Source organism: Mus pahari, chromosome 8 (assembly GCF_900095145.1).
Source record: "Mus pahari chromosome 8, PAHARI_EIJ_v1.1, whole genome shotgun sequence".
In the NCBI taxonomy this organism is placed as follows: Eukaryota; Metazoa; Chordata; class Mammalia; order Rodentia; family Muridae; genus Mus; species Mus pahari.
This window is the reverse complement of record NC_034597.1, coordinates 41,276,060-41,292,180: the sequence shown is the minus strand read 5'-3', so window position 1 is coordinate 41,292,180 and position 16,121 is coordinate 41,276,060. Positions and strand designations below refer to the sequence as shown.

General features: G+C 37.5%; 2 protein-coding genes across 2 annotated transcripts; both read right to left on the bottom strand.

The window, feature by feature from the left end:
• Positions 1 to 6,312: 6,312 nt before the first annotated feature.
• LOC110325698 (olfactory receptor 11H7-like) lies at positions 6,313 to 7,254 on the bottom strand. The gene has a single exon (XM_021203811.1). It carries the CDS (start codon positions 7,252 to 7,254, stop codon positions 6,313 to 6,315), a length of 942 nt encoding a protein of 313 aa, XP_021059470.1.
• Positions 7,255 to 14,422: 7,168 nt separating this feature from the next.
• Positions 14,423 to 15,582, bottom strand: LOC110325646 (olfactory receptor 11H6). The gene has a single exon (XM_021203767.1). It carries the CDS (start codon positions 15,387 to 15,389, stop codon positions 14,517 to 14,519), a length of 873 nt encoding a protein of 290 aa, XP_021059426.1. The 5' UTR covers positions 15,390 to 15,582; the 3' UTR covers positions 14,423 to 14,516.
• Between the last annotated feature and the right edge of the window lie 539 nt (positions 15,583 to 16,121).

Below are 16,121 nucleotides of genomic sequence, written 5' to 3'. Positions count from 1 at the left end.
TTATGTTTAGGTAGGAAAGATTGAATTCCCAATCTTTCCAAGACTTTTATCATGAAGGGGTGTTGGATTTTGTCAAATGCTTTCTCAGCATCTAAAGAGATGATCATGTGGTTTTTGTCTTTGAGTTTGTTTATGTTTTTGAGTTTGTTTATGTAGTAGATTATGTTGATGGATTTCCTTATATTAAACCAACCCTGCATCCCTGGCATGAAGCCTACTTGGTCATGATGGATGATCATTTTGATGTGTTCTTCGATTTGGTTTGCGAGGATATTATTGAGTATTTTTGCATTGATATTCGTAACAGAAATTGGTCTGCAGTACTCTTTCTTTATTGGATCTTCGTGTGGTTTAGGTATCAGAGTAATTGTGGCTTCATAGAATTAATTGGGTAGAGTACCTTTTGTTTGTATTTTGTGGAATACTTTGAGGAGAGTTGGAATGTCAGTTAGATTTACATTTCTGCTGTTTTTTTTTATCGGTTGTAGCTTTGTGTTGAGGGAAATATTAAAAAGGATGGCAAGTTTTCTTGCTACACCCTGCTACTCTCAGCCCCAGCTGAGACTTTGACTCAGAGCTCCAAAATCTCTCAACCCCGCTCTCTAAGTTCCCAGTGGCAGGTCACTACTATGCCAGTTCCATCCTTCAAATCCCCCATGGCGTTTGTGGTGCACCTCAGGCAAACCCATGCTTTGCCAATGTATCTTTCTCCCTTTAACCCATATGAGCTGCTGCGTTAAGGAANACATAACACAATCTTAGCCCCAAGACAATGGTAACTTAGTTACTGGGCTCAACAACTAAAATCCTCATCTTGTAAGCCTTATTAAATCNAAATCTTCTAGAGGCCAATCCTCATGGATTCACCATTGAAACCAGGAGACAGTAGTAGCTACATCTTGTCCTCATGTTCTCCCAGTCCAAAAGGTCCTTTCTCTCTCCTGCTTCTTCTCTTCATCTGTCCAACCCAGAAGTCCTACTTGCCCAGTGATTGATCCCTTTATTCACTCGTGGGAAGGTTCACAAGAAGTCACCTGAGTATGTGACATGTTCCTCAGTCCAGACAACCCCTGAAAGTGGAATTAACATCAAAATANAGGCAACCCCAGGGCCATCCATAACAGCTTTGTCTTTTTCTTTTCANTTTGCCAGATATATTGCTCTGTATTTTATGCTAATGATACCAGGAATAAAAATTAAGAAATTTGATCATTTAAAAACGTTTTAGAGGTATAACAATATTAAAAAGGTTAAGAATTACTGATTTTTGAAATCCATACCTTCTTCCTCTTAATTTGCCTGAGTTCTGGCAAGGCTCCAGCAGCCCCACTTCCTTTCAGCCCAATGAGCTGAACATATAAGACCTCCCTCAGCCAAGGTAGGAAAAAAATTCCTAGTCTCTCTATGGAATATGTTTATGGGTTAAAAAGTTTTATTTTGATACTAGAAGAGCTTCANTTCAAAATTATAATTTTAAAGGCCTAAACATAACAGGGATTGATAGTCAATAACCTTGACAGTGATCAAATTTTTTACTGTGTTCAGAAATATATTTATAGTCATGCTAAGTACTGATGCAGTTAGTTATAAGATTAAGTTTTATTTAGTCTCTTTTTTATGTTTGTAAGGCACAGTTTGGAGCAAAAAACTAGAAACAGACAAAGGTTGTTTAACTCAGATATACTACATAGGTACTNGCCCTCAAACCAGTCAGAGATCTGATGAATATGGCATTTAATATGTCTAAACTTAGCATGACAGAGATTCCCAAATCCTAACAGTGTCCTACCTTAAGGTCTCTAAGAATATGGTCACAATGACAAAGGACCACTGGGANTGTGGTATGATAACCACTGGGAATAACTGCCTTGATGCCTTACCTAAACTGTGGACAAACAGGAGAACTGGAGAATTGATTGCCACATGCTGCTTAAGACAGTGTGAGGCCAGTCTCTCCCATGNTCCTCCTNCATAGAAAAAGCATCTTCAACTTCTGGGCCTGATGGCCAAAGACTGCCTGTGCCTTTGATGCCACGGAGACACAGGAGCCTGGGATAATGGTCTACCTAATAAAATATAGACAAGTCTGACATTTTAATTGATATNTAGGCCATTAAATTACAATTTATCTTCTTCATGTCTCTGAGCAATTGACAGCTATGCTAATCATAACTTGACATCTAGAAAAACAACTGGCAGCTAACTCCTTACCTCAGAGCAATCNANTACTGTGTTAGTTCATTAGTTGATACATTAGTTAGTTAAAACTATTATGNCTCTTATTTGCTTTGCTCCCAGGCTTTAATTAAATGACTGCTTTCAATAACCAACTGCATGTGTTATTAAATAATTGTATATATCAAATAATTGGATAAAAATGTAAAAATTAAAATTTATTAAATGTCTGAGCATCTACAAATTGTTTATGGGTTTAGTAAAATGTTTGAGATTGAGAAGTGCAAGTGATGAAGGTTAAACAATATAAAAAAAACTTAAATGAAAGAAAAATTATCATTTGTATCTTCTCTTGGCACCCTTTTCCTTCTGTTTGTTTGTTTTGTCCAACATTGATGTGACAGTTTTTATTTCATTTTATTATATTTTATTTTGTTATTCTTCGTTGTTGTGTCTTAGAAATCTGTTCTTTCCCAATAAGACATAGAGAGGAAGCATGATCCAGAGGTAGTGGAGGTGGGGAAGATCTGGGAGGGTTACAGGGAGATTAAAATGTAATCAGTATGTATTTTATGAAAAAATCCATTTTGAATATCTTGGGGGAGGGAAAGGAGAAAACCATCACCCCACCATGACTGAGGAAACTCATAGAACAAGAAGTTTATTTGAGTCTATGGTTTCAGAGGGGGAAGAGTCTGTCAATGCTGGAAAGTGTGGCAGCAAGCAGTAGGCATGACAAGTGCGGCAGCCAACAAAGGGCATGACAAGTGTGGCAGCCAGCAAAGGGCATGGCAAGTGTGGCAGCAAGCAGAGGGCATGGCAAGTGTGGCAGCAAGCAGTAGGCATGGCAATGCATCAGGTCGCTGAGGGCTCACATCTTAGGATCACAAGCATGAAACAGAGGAATCTGAGAGTGGGGTGAGGCTTTAGCTCTCATAGCCTGCCTACACTGATAGATTTTTTACCAAGGCCAAAGATCCTCCTGATTCTACCCAACTATACCACCAATGGAGTCCCAGAGTTCAAATGCCCCAAGCTGTCGGAGACACTCACTTAAACTACTCCAGATACTGTTCTTGTTGACAAAGGATTTTCCTTGTAGAAGACACATGCAGAAATGCTTTACCTCAAACAAACCATTATGACAGGAATTCATGTATCCTTAATGCATCATGGTGCACCATGGGACAGGATATATCAGACTGAAAAAATATTTTTCTTTCTACAAGTGATATCTGAGTTGGATACTAATGATAGATTCTTCTTTGACAAGTAAAGTTATGCACTGAACACTTCCTCAGGTGCAGCAACAGGATAGTTTTTAAATTACAGAGATTCATATAAAACATTTCCTGCGTTTCTTTCAGCTAACTAGTTTAGTTAAGTCCCTTAAAGGTGAGGGCTCAGTAAGGCAAACTGATGGGCATTCAAGCTTACCTTCAGTACCATCCCGTCAGGTGCTTTGACTCTTTCCCTGCTACTTTTAGGTCATTCTTTACATCCTGAGTCATAGAGTTATTACTTTCCCAATTATGTTTTCTAGAGTTGCCCCATCCTCACTGACTCAGTGGTATTAATATGTCTATAACTTTGATAATCTGTACATGGAATGATATAAAGGAATAATATTCTTTCCTGAACAGATTGGTTAAAAATCCTTTGAATATTATATTTATCTCTACCCATGGTTGGTATCTTGGACATTACGAAAACTTTTTATCACTTTATTTACCATTAATACAAAGTTTCCTTATCTAAAAATTAGAAAGTTCAGTAAAGTTCAGAGCCAGAATTTTCATTTTTAGATCCAAATTATAACTTGTTCTGATGACTATATCTGGTTAAAGACCTGCTTTCTCTCTGACTTGTACTCCTCTACCCCTACTTTATTATGCTGCCCCTGGTTACCCAGGGAGGGAAAGAAGGCAGAAAGATGTTTCTTAGACTGAATAGTGATATAATCAGGTTATATGTTGCCTCGTAAGTTTAATAATGTCTCCATGTTGAATTTATTTAACACACAATGAATTGCACACTCAAAAACATTCATACATATATATACACACACATACACACATAGAGACACACCACAACCCCCACAAACACACATACACACACATATACAACACTCTCTCACACTCATACATGCTCACACTCTCATATACACACACACAAACATACACAACATTCTCTCACACATACTCATATACACGCACACTCTCATACCCAAACATATTAACACACACATATACTCTCACAATACTCTCTCACACACCCTCATACACACACTCTCATACCCACACATATTAAAACACACACCCACACCCACCCACCCACACCCCTACACACACACACACACACACACACACACACACACACACACACACAAACACACACTCTTTAGGTGGGTTCTTCAGACAGGCACAGTGCTTTCCTGGTTGGCCACTACTTGCTTCTTTCATCATTCTTCTCTGGTGACCTACTCTGCATGGGTTCTCTTTTGGGATTGTTTTACTTCTCTAAATAATACTTCTGGGCGGAATCCTTTCAAGATGGTCAAATGGGTTGCCTTTCAATGAGTGTAAATATGGGTGCTTTATATGTTGGGGAAATGTGGCTGATTTTTTTCTTGCTTTGTTCTTAGAGCCAGCTCACCCTCTTCCTACTTCCTGTATATGAACCTCAGACCATACAGCTATGAGGAACAATGTTGAACCATGTAATTAGGGAAATCATATACTTAAAATATTTCACTAAAGGTATTCTTATTTTTGGTTTCAGTCTAATTCTGAGTTTCTCTTACCTACTGTTGGTTAGGATGAACTAATGCATGTGAATATATATATATATATATATATATATATATATATATATATCATATATCATATATAATACATATATTGAATCTATATATTCAATATATATATATATATATATATATATATATATATATATATATATATTTCACAGTCTTTTAAAAAAGAGTCCAAAAATGATATTTGTCAGTTAAGGCTGCTGAAACACCATGACCAAAAGCCATTTGGAAAAGAAAGGGTTTATTTGACTTACACTTGTACACTATAAACTATCATTTGAAGAAAGTCAATGCAGGAACAGGCCAGGAACCTGGAGGCAGGAGCTGATGCAGAGGCCATGGAGGAATGCTGTTTACTGCCTTGCTCACCATAGCTCGTTCAGCTTGCTTTTGTATAAAATCCAGGACCACCAGTCTAGGGATGACACTACCCACAGTGGGCTGTGCCACTCCCCATCAATCACTAATTATGAAAATATCCTACAGCTGGATCTTATAGAAATAATTTCTAATTGAGTTTTCCTCCTTTTAGGTGATTCTAGATTGTGTCAAGTTGATAGACAACTAGCTAATTCAATTGTATATCAACTTGACACAGAAACATATCACTGTTAAATCACAACCTTTCCTTTCTTGTTTATCCCCAGGATCACAATTAACATGAACATCACAATATAAAACACTTTACAAACTTTTAATGTTCCATAGTCTTTACAAATTGAAACACTTAAAAATTCAATCACTTTCAAAATCTGAAGTCTCATTTAAAACCTGAAATATTTTTAAAAATTAGTTTTTCAACTATGGGCTTCTGAAAAATAAAAAAAAACAAGTTAATACTTTCTTCCTTCAAGAAGTAAGAACTCTGGCATGTCACAATATGAACAAAGCAAAATCAGACTGTGAAAGTGTAAATAACTCAACATCTAATATCTAGGATTCATTCACAATCTCCCAAAGTATTTGAGTCATCTCTCTGACTTTACCCTTTGTAGCATATATAGCTTAATATTTAGACTCAGGATGGCTTCATTCTGCACCTGCTGAGTTACCTTTACATCCTTGACATTTTTTTGGGGGGGCTTATGAGACAGGGTTATTATTCCTGTCGGACTCACATACATATATCTCCTTCTGCTCTCAACAACTGAGATTAAAGACATACACCACTATGCTCCAGCTAGATTAAAACAAAAAACCAAGATTCAGTTTTATTTTTAATTATGTATATATGTCTTCATCTGTATGAGTATATGTCATATCCATGAAGGTGACCTTGGAAATATTGAGTGTCCCATAGTTGTGTATAAAACCCCTATTTATTAATTTTGCACAATCCTCTTCCCAAAGAAGACATGATGGAGAGCATATTTCATATCCTTGTTACGCAGACTATAGATGAAAGGATTTAAAGCTGGTGTTACCACAGAGTAAATCAGTGTGATAATTTTATTCATGTCAACTGAGTTGCCAGGTGTGGGACTGACATACATCGCCATTATGGTTCCATAGAACAGAGACACTACCAGCAGGTGGGATCCACAGGTTGAGAAGGCCTTTTGTCGTCCATCTGAAGAAGGAACCTGAAGAACAGCTCTGAGCACCAGGGCATAAGATCCAAGGATGTACAAACCAGTGAGAATAATGATAAGAGTACTTATAGAGTACAATACATGCCTTATGATGTGTGTAGGGGTACAGGACAGTGCTATTAGTGGGTCTACATCACAGAGAAAATGATCAATGATATTGGGGCCACAGAAAGACAATTGAGAAATAAAGAAAATGGGAATCAAATGTGCGGAGAAACCAATGGTCCAACAGAGGGACACCAGAATACTGCAGAATTGCCTAGTCATGATGGAAGGATAGTGCAGTGGGTAGCAGATGGCTAGGTACCGATCATAAGCCATGGCACAGAGGAAGAAACATTCAGTTGTGCCCAGGGAGAAGAAGAAGTAGAACTGAGTGAAGCATCCAGAGAAGGACATAGTCTTAGTTTTGGAAAGAAAGTTGACCAGCATGTTGGGGACTGTGCAGGTCACGTACCAGATTTCTANGANGGAGAAGTTGGCCAGGAACATATACATAGGGGTGTGGAGTTGTTGATTCCACCTCACTGCACAAATGATGGCCATATTTCCAGTCAAAGTTATCATGTAGAGCAGCAGAATCAGTGAGAAAAGTGTGATTTGAATCTTCCAGGGACCAGGGAAGCCCAATAAGACAAAATATGTCACTGTTGATCCCTCTGACACGTTCATGATCACCAGACTGTGGGGAGAAGGTAGATAATAATGAAATATTTTGTTGATGAAATATCTTGAAGCTTTGTTTTGGACCAAGAGATTGGCCCATACAGGCAAATGCACTGAATATTTTAACATAAGCCTTGAATAAATCTTATCCTACTTCTGAGAATGTCCCTTTGGCTCCAAAGTTAGTCTGTTCATAAAAAAATAAATACTAAGTTTTGTGAGTTTTCTGTGGCAGTAGAGAAACAACAATTACATTTAGTTTTTGTTATTTTAGTCATTTATCACTCTGTAAGCATAAGGGCCAGAGTTTGATCCTCAGTACCAGCAAAACAGGTACAAATAATCAAAATAAAAATAATCAAATAAGGGCAAAAATGTTTTTTTTTTCTGGCTTGTTTTTCAGTGAACGTTGTTCAGACACATCTAAAGTGCCATCATTTCCAAATCTGAGGACATTTATGCTACTATTTTCAATAGACTTTGTACAAATTTCAATGGTTTACAATTTGCCATTAATTTAGATTATTTTTGGAGCTGCTTTTGTTCAGAGTCTTTATTTTTGATTACGTTAAATAATCACAGGAGAAAAAAGTCAATAATAATAAGTTATGTGCAATTTGCTTTTCTGTATTTTAAGATATTGTATTATGATTGTTCATTTATGATTTTACAAATAATTCTTTGTTTAGCAATAAAAAGTCACTGTTATTTATGTGGCTTAATTTCACATGACAATTTATCATGTTTTTTATTCATTTAATATTCTTATATCAAAAATGGTTATAATGGTTATAATAATATATGCAAATATTTATGATTTTTTCCCCCATAAAACACTTATTAGTTCCAGAATTTCCCTGAAAGTTCATTATTTACAGCCTCTTTTCATTCATCTAAATTATGTCCAGTATTCAAAACAATAATAAACATAGTTGTTTCTAAATATAATTTAATCACATTCTAAAATTTGCCCCCCCCACTTTTCACAGAATGTAATAATCAAAGATATGTTTGTCTTCTTTATAAGAACATGTTAATTGTACACAATAAGATGTTTCACTATGACACTTTCTCATACAGTCTCATACAGTCTCATACACTATGACTCTTCTACGACTCTCACTCCCTGTTCTCAATTCATCTTCCCTCTGAATCCTCTTGGTTTTTTCCTCTTTTGTCATAGTTTCCAAGAAAAAATAATTTTAAAAATAAAGCTGGCATGTGGATAGTATTTACCTAGCACATATGATATCGTGGATTCCATTAACCTGACCTATAAAAATAATGTACAACAGAAAACTGAAAACAAAGAGAAAAACCATCAAAGCCCAGAGAAAAAGCACAGTGACAGCTTCAATGTATAAACAAATTCTTTTAAAATTACTTTTTAAAGTTGATGTTTTATTGTGTATAGGCTACATTTTGAACCTTTGATCTTCCTGTCTTAGCCTTTTTTTAAAAAAGTTTTTATTAGATATTTTCTTTAGTCACATTTCAAATGTTATCCCCTTTCCTGGTTTCCCCTCTGAGAACCCCCTATCTCCTCTCTTTACCCTGCTCACCAACCTACCCACTCCTGCTTCCTGGCCCTCGCATTTCCCTATACTGGGTCATAGAACTGTCATAGAACCAAGGGCCTCTCCTCCCATTGATGTCTGACTAGGCCATCCTCTGCTACATGTGCAGCTAGAGCTATGAGTCCCACCATGTATTTTCTTTGGTTGGTGGTTGAGTCCCAGGGAGCTCTGGGGTTACTGGTTGGTTCATATTGTTGTTCCTCCTATGGGGCTGGAAACCCCTTCAGCTCCTTGGGTACTTTCTCTAGCTCCTTCATTTCCCTGTGCTCTGTCCAATGGATGGCTGTGAGCATCCACTTCTGTATTTGTCAGGCACTGACAGAGCCTTTTGAGTGGTAGATAGTATCATGAGAACTATGCCTGGGTGAACAAAATAATTTCACTTTTTTAATTAGAAAGAACATCATACATTTTAATAGAAATAGCGTATACAGTGCTTATAGTACTCTTTGAACATAATAGAAAAGAATAACTCTGAGATGATATTAGATCAGATAAATATACTGGTGATGGCATAGCTTTCACAGGAACAAAAGTTTAGTAATAGCCCAAGAGAATGGTCCCAATTGAGCAACATAGCTTCCATATTTTTAGACAAGAAGCTATTAAGAGAAGAAACATGAGAATGAAGATATTTTAAGTTTTTAAAACTAAAACAACTATTAAGAATTAAACCACCCATATTGATTTTCATTTTGTTAGGACACCAAGAAAAACTGATAGCTTTCTACAGAATACTACACATTCTGTACCTTTCCACAGATGTAACCTCTCCTCAACAGAGTGCTGAGCAGTCCTTTCACCTGGAATGAAGCAGCAGCAGCAGCAATGACACTGATCCCAGGTCATAGATTTTGATGCCAAATTAAAATATGTAAATCTGAGCCACATACATGTCAGCTATAGATTATGTTTGTTGACACTAAAGACAATGGAGCAACATGTGCAGATAAAATGTTAGTCATAGGTGAGGATGGCAGATGAAACTTCATATATTACTGCCAATGTTAATGCAAAAGACTATTCCTTACATGTCTATCATTAAGTTCTACATGAATCTTTAATCTTCATCAACAGTGATTTCATCGTGCCGTACAACCACCTTCTCTTCCTTCTCCTTGTTCTCCTTTTCTCCCTCTTTTGAATTCTCTCCTCAAAGAGAGGGTCTCTATCTCTAAGGCCTCTCTGTATAGCTTATACTGGCCTCACACTCAAGAAATCTTGGCTCCCCTTCCAGTGCTATGATTACAAGCATGCACCCCATTCCCATATCCTTTCTTAATGAGCTGTGCAATGGATAAAGAGAGAACTGAAAAATGAAAACAGTAACCCCCAATACTGATTCCTATTGGTTTCTATTAAAGTGGAAAGATCTATTTCCTCACTCTTCTGCACACATATTATAAAATGGCTCATCATCAGGGATGATATTGACCTGTGGATGACTTTGATACTCTTTAGTACATTGGCTTTGGAGTGGGCAAATCCCATGATGGTTTAAACATTCTAGATCATGTTCTTTTCCTTTAATTTTGAGCAGAAAGACAATGTGACTTTTGTTGACAGCCTTTTGAACCCATTGAATGGGTAGATTCTTTACTATGTTGGCCCACCTGTCATGTACAACAACAGTAGTACCTGCCACATATTAGGTCATCCTGGAGTCAGAATAAGGCCACAAAGATTCTCTCCTTTCCTGGATCAAACATAGATGCTATGCATAAGCATTTTGTACATTATTATCTCTGCTTCTTTTGCACTACAAGATTGGAGTGTTCTGTTTCTCACTGTGTAAAGATTGTGTGTGGCTCCCTATTTATGTCCTATGTTCCCCACTGTTAAGGTTTCTCAGCTCTCTGTCAAATGAACTTATTATTTTCCATGTTGTCCTTAGGGACCCTTTTGCTTCTTGTCATGGATTTTCACTAAGGATTTTGATAAATTGTTCTATAGGGATTATTAAAGATAATGTGCACAATCCCATGGCATCCTTAAGTTTGTGTTTCTCTAAGAGAATATGTAATTTTTGTCATGAGATTCATAGAGTGTTCAATTAAATTACATTTCTCTTTAAACTTTTCTTTATTCTATTTTATTTAAATATTTTTTTTTTTAGTTTTTAAGGTTATAATTATATCATCTTTCCCTTCCCTATCCTGCACTCAAACCTTTCCATATACATTTTCAAATTTGTGGCTTCATTTCTTAATTCTTGTTACACACATGCACACACATTCCTAAGTACAGAAACCCGACCATTTGGTGTTGGATAACTCATTGGTGTACTCTTCCCAGGAAAGACTGTTTCTCCCCCTATTAGTATGCCATTGTTGCTTGTACTTTTATGCTATCAGAAAGTACCATGAAAATTTTTTAATGAACCAACAGCTGTCCCACACAGACCTGCTTACTATAAATCCCAACAACCACCAACATGGCAAAATAACCTAAGGGTGTAGCAGTGGTACATACACCTTGTTGGTAACCAACAGCGCTCTAATTCTACTTAAGACCTGCTCAACAAGAGGGAAATCATGTCTGTTATTTGAAACATAACCAACTACCTAGTGCCAGTGAAGTCAAAGGTCTTAGAGAAGAACCTGAAACTACTACTTTATTAAAGTAGTATAATAGCTAACTGTGTTCTTTTAAAATTTAATTTTTTATTAGATATTTTCTTTATTTACATTTCAAATGTTATCCCCTTTCCTCATCTCCCCTCCAAAAACCCCCCATGGCATTCTCCATCCCCCTGCTCATTAACCCACCCACTCCCTCTTTCTTGTCCTGGCATTCCCCTACACTGGGGCTTCGAGCCTTCACAGGACCAAGGGCCTCTCATCTCATTGATGTTCCATAAGGCCATCTTCTGCTACATATGTGTCTAGAGCAATGGGTCCCTCCATGTGTACTGTTTGGTTTGTGGTTTAGTCCCTGGGAGCTCTGAGAGTACTGATTGGTTCGTATTGTTGTTTCTTCTATGGGGCTGTAAACCCCCTTTAGCTCCTTGGGTCCTTTCTCTAGCTCCTTCATTGGGTACCTTGTGCTAGCTAACTGCATTCTTAATATCTGTCCCTACATACAGGAAAGGGTAGTCCTTACCCTCATCAAGGAAACTTTACTTTGTTGTAGATGTAGAACATTACCATTCTTTGTAAGAATAAGCTTGTTTAAGTTTTTGGGTTACATTTACTATCTATCTATCTATCTATCTATCTATCTATCTATCTATCTATCTATCTATCTATCCATCTATCATCTATTTGTGTTTGTATGCATGTGTAAGTGTGTGCCATGGTGTGTATGTGGAAGTCAGGTGACACTTGTGGGTCTCTCCTATTATGTGCATTCCAGGGATCAAAGGCAGGATGTCAGGCTTAACAGCAGGTGCCTTTACTCACAGAGCCACTCACTGGCCCTTAATGCTGTCCTGAAGAGTCCATTCTACCCATAGAGATGAGGGTCAATATGGTGGATTAGAAGTACAGTTTGTGGTAGTGGTGGCTAAGTAGTGAAGCTCCATGGCAGGTTTGGCATCGAATGTACCTCCCACCCAGCACCACCCCATTGTCCAAAAGGAAGTTCAGCTCAGAGGCAGGGGGATAAGGTGGAACCCAAGCACTGCTCTCTGAGGCTGTCAGCCAAGCCTTCCCCTGCCAAAGTGGACATGAAGTTGAACCAGGTCTCAGGAAAGGCTAAATCATCAGATAAGAAAGTGCACACAAGAGGAAAGAGGGGAGCCCAGGGCAAACAGGCTGAAGTGGCTGACCAGTAAACTACAGATCTGCCTCCAGATAGTGGGGGGCAGAAAACCAGACTCCATTCTCTGAAGGAGGAGAGAAAAAAAGCCATGGATGATCCATCATCTCTGTCTGTGGCCCCTGCCTTCCTTCTGTGCACTCCAGAGGAATACTTTTATCGATTATTTTCTAGATGTGGGGTGGGAGGAAATTCTACATCATCTTTTCCTTAAAGTGTAAATGTTTTATTTTTATTGAAGAGTTAAAACATTTGCTTTTTCTTCTGTGTGTGTGTGTGTGTGTGTGTGTGTGTGTGTTTTAATTGGTACAACCAGAAAATACCAGGATACTGAATCAAGAGAGGCTGTGACTGACTTGGGGGTTGCTTTAACATTCCATAGAGAGGGTTAGTTTTTTTATCCTAAAATACAACCATACCGAACAGACTCAATGGCAATTTGGAGTCTCATTCATGAATTTGTGTCTGGAACATTTTCAGTTATATCTGATTTCATGTTTCTAGTGAAACTGCTTCCTAAAAAAACACACTCTGTTGTCCTTGCCCTGTCAGAACTCTAACTTCTTTGGTCATGGCAGTCCATTTTCCTAACAATGTGGTAATGTGTTGTCAAGGATGGAATATTTGAGTATGCATTATATGTGGCACAAAATTGTGAGTCAGCCAAATTGAGGAGTATAAGTGCTTGACTGTTATGTGAGAACTTAAGAGACACTTCTCCAGTTTGAGGCTGGAGCATCCCTGGAATACATTCAAAGAGAGACAACACATGGCTCTTCAATTGTGAACATGAACACAATGTGTGATCCTTCAGAGTTAAGAAGTAAAATGTCTGTACTCTGCTCTCAGCCAATAAAATCTGAGTTGTAAATGAGGAAAAAGGAATAAGTATTATTTGCAATTTTTAATATAAAAATTGAAATTAAGAGTGAATTATCCCCATATGACCATGCAATTAGAGAGTGTTGTATGTGTATGCTCATATGTGTGGTGGTTTTACTAATCTAAGAAAGTTTATTTTCTGACTATTAAAGAATAAAAAGCTTCAAATATGTATGCAATTGATTTCTTTCACCAGAGAATATTCAATATATGTCATTAGAGGAAGAATATACATACACATGGATATTGCTTGTGTATATGTTAACACTATGTAAGTATTCAGTAAGGCCGCAAATACTCACAAAGCTATGTTTTGAGCATTTGTCATCAATGAGCTGAACTTGAACTTCAGCTCTTAAGTACTGTGAATGATGAGTCTCTTCCTCTATCAATGTGGGTTAGCATATCCTTAAATGAAGCAATTCTTTATTGGAATTATACATAAGTTACAAGTTACCCATCTGCAATGTATCAGTATAACCAGTGCAGAAAACAGTTTGGAAACTCTTCAAAAAAATAAAACTAGAACTACTATATGATCCAGCTACAACACACATACACACACACACACACACACACACACACACACACACATCCAAAGGACTTAAAGCCAGTGTACAAAAGTGATATTGATGGCGCTATTTATAATAGCTAAGGTATGGAATCAGCTTATGTGCCTGTCAGTGTTAATGGGTAAACAGAAAATAATATTATATAACAAGGATTTTTCCATTAAGAAGAATGCAATTTTATTACTGGTAGCAAATAGACAAAACTGGGGCATATGATATATAAGCAGAACACAGAAAGCCATGCTTACTCATATATGTAGAAACTAAAATAAACTAAGCTAAAGGGCTAGTGTGAAAGAAGAGGGATTATTAAGGACTTGGAAATATATGGGGATAAAGCAAAGATAAAAGGAGTATGACATGATGAATTCAGAGATGGCTGATGCAAGATTACAGTAGATCCTATTAATCTTTATCATAAAAATAATTTTCAAACAAGTTGATATAAAAAGTAATCCACAACTTCTTCAAAATTGTCTCAGTTTTGGGTAGTTGTTAGTTTTAGCACTTTCTTTAAGGCATTTTTCATGTCTTTGTTTCTGAGACTATAGATGAGAGGATTTAAGAGGGGGGTCAAGGCTGAGTAAATCAGAGTAACGATCTTCTGCATTCCGGCAGGGTTCCCTGATGTCGGGCTCACATACATCACCATAAGAGTTCCATAGAACAGAGACACAACCACTAAGTGAGATCCACATGTAGAGAAAGCTTTAGTTCGACCAGCACCAGAAGGAACTCGAAACACAGCTCTGAGTACTAGAGTGTAGGATCCCAAGATGGAGAAGAAGGGCCCAAAGATAATCATTGAGTTGAAGGTATAACAGAGAAGCTCAGTGGAAGGAGCAGGTACACAGGATAGTGCAAACAATGGTCCTGGGTCACACACAAAGTGGTCAATGATGTTAGGTCCACAGAAAGGAAGTTGGGAGATGAGGACAATTGGGACCGGATAGCAGAGGAATCCACTCACCCAGCAGATACAAATCAGGATGACACAGAACTTCCTAGTCATGATAGAGGGGTAGTGTAATGGTCGACAGATAGCCAGGTATCGATCATAAGCCATAGCTGACAAGAAGAAACACTCTGTTGTACCAAGTGAAAAAAAGAAATAGAATTGGAGGAAGCAGGCAGAGAAGGAGATGGTCTTACTCTCAGAGAGGATATTGACCAACATGTTTGGGATGGTGGAAGAGACATACCATATCTCTAAAAAGGCAAAGTTTCCCAGGAAGATGTACATGGGTGTGTGGAGCCTCTGATCCCATCTCACAGCACAAACAATTGCTCCATTCCCCAGCAAGGTCAGGAGGTAAAGAATCAGAACTGAAGAGAAGAAGAAACTTTGCATCTCCCCCTGGTTACTGAAACCCAGGAGGATAAACTCAGTCACAAAATGTATGGAGTTGTTCTTGGATCCCAAAGCTGTTAGAAAAACAGAAACAACTGAGAAATGAATGATAATGGATATTTTTCACACTTTACAGACACATTGCCAGAAAATGTACCAATACTTTTTTTATTGTTTCCTCCTGATGACCCTTTGAGCAACAGGAGGAACACTTTATTTTCTTGTTTACAAAGGAGAAAAATATGACATTCAGAGATTGAAAGAGTTCACTCAAAGGTATCTGAAACACCAGTTTTTTTAATTAGATATTTTCTTCATTTACATTTCAAATGCTAGCCCCAAATCTCCCTATCCCCTTCCCCCACCCTGCTCCCCAACCCACCCACTCCTGTTTTCTGGACCAGTTATTTTTATACATACCAGCTTATTTGGACTTTCACCATCTGTAATGGTAAAAATCACTGTCCTTTGTAGAAACTTTGGACACAAATTTTTCATTTTGAAGCATTATTTTATTTTTTCTTTCTCTCCATTTTAAAGAGACCAGATAATTTTCTCATACAATATATAATCTGATTACAGTTTCCCTTTCCCTCTCCTCCTCCCAATCCCTCCCCTTCCCTCCTCCTATCCAGAGCTGCTCTCTTTCTGTCTTATTAGAAAAGAACAAGCTTCTAAGCAAAGACAAGCAAACATAACAAAATAAAACATATAGATACAAAACACCCCATT

Excerpts from the sequence above, each read along its gene's own strand:
- LOC110325646 (XM_021203767.1), bottom strand. The coding sequence starts at position 15,389 with ATGCAAAGTTTCTTCTTCTCTTCAGTTCTGATTCTTTACCTCCTGACC.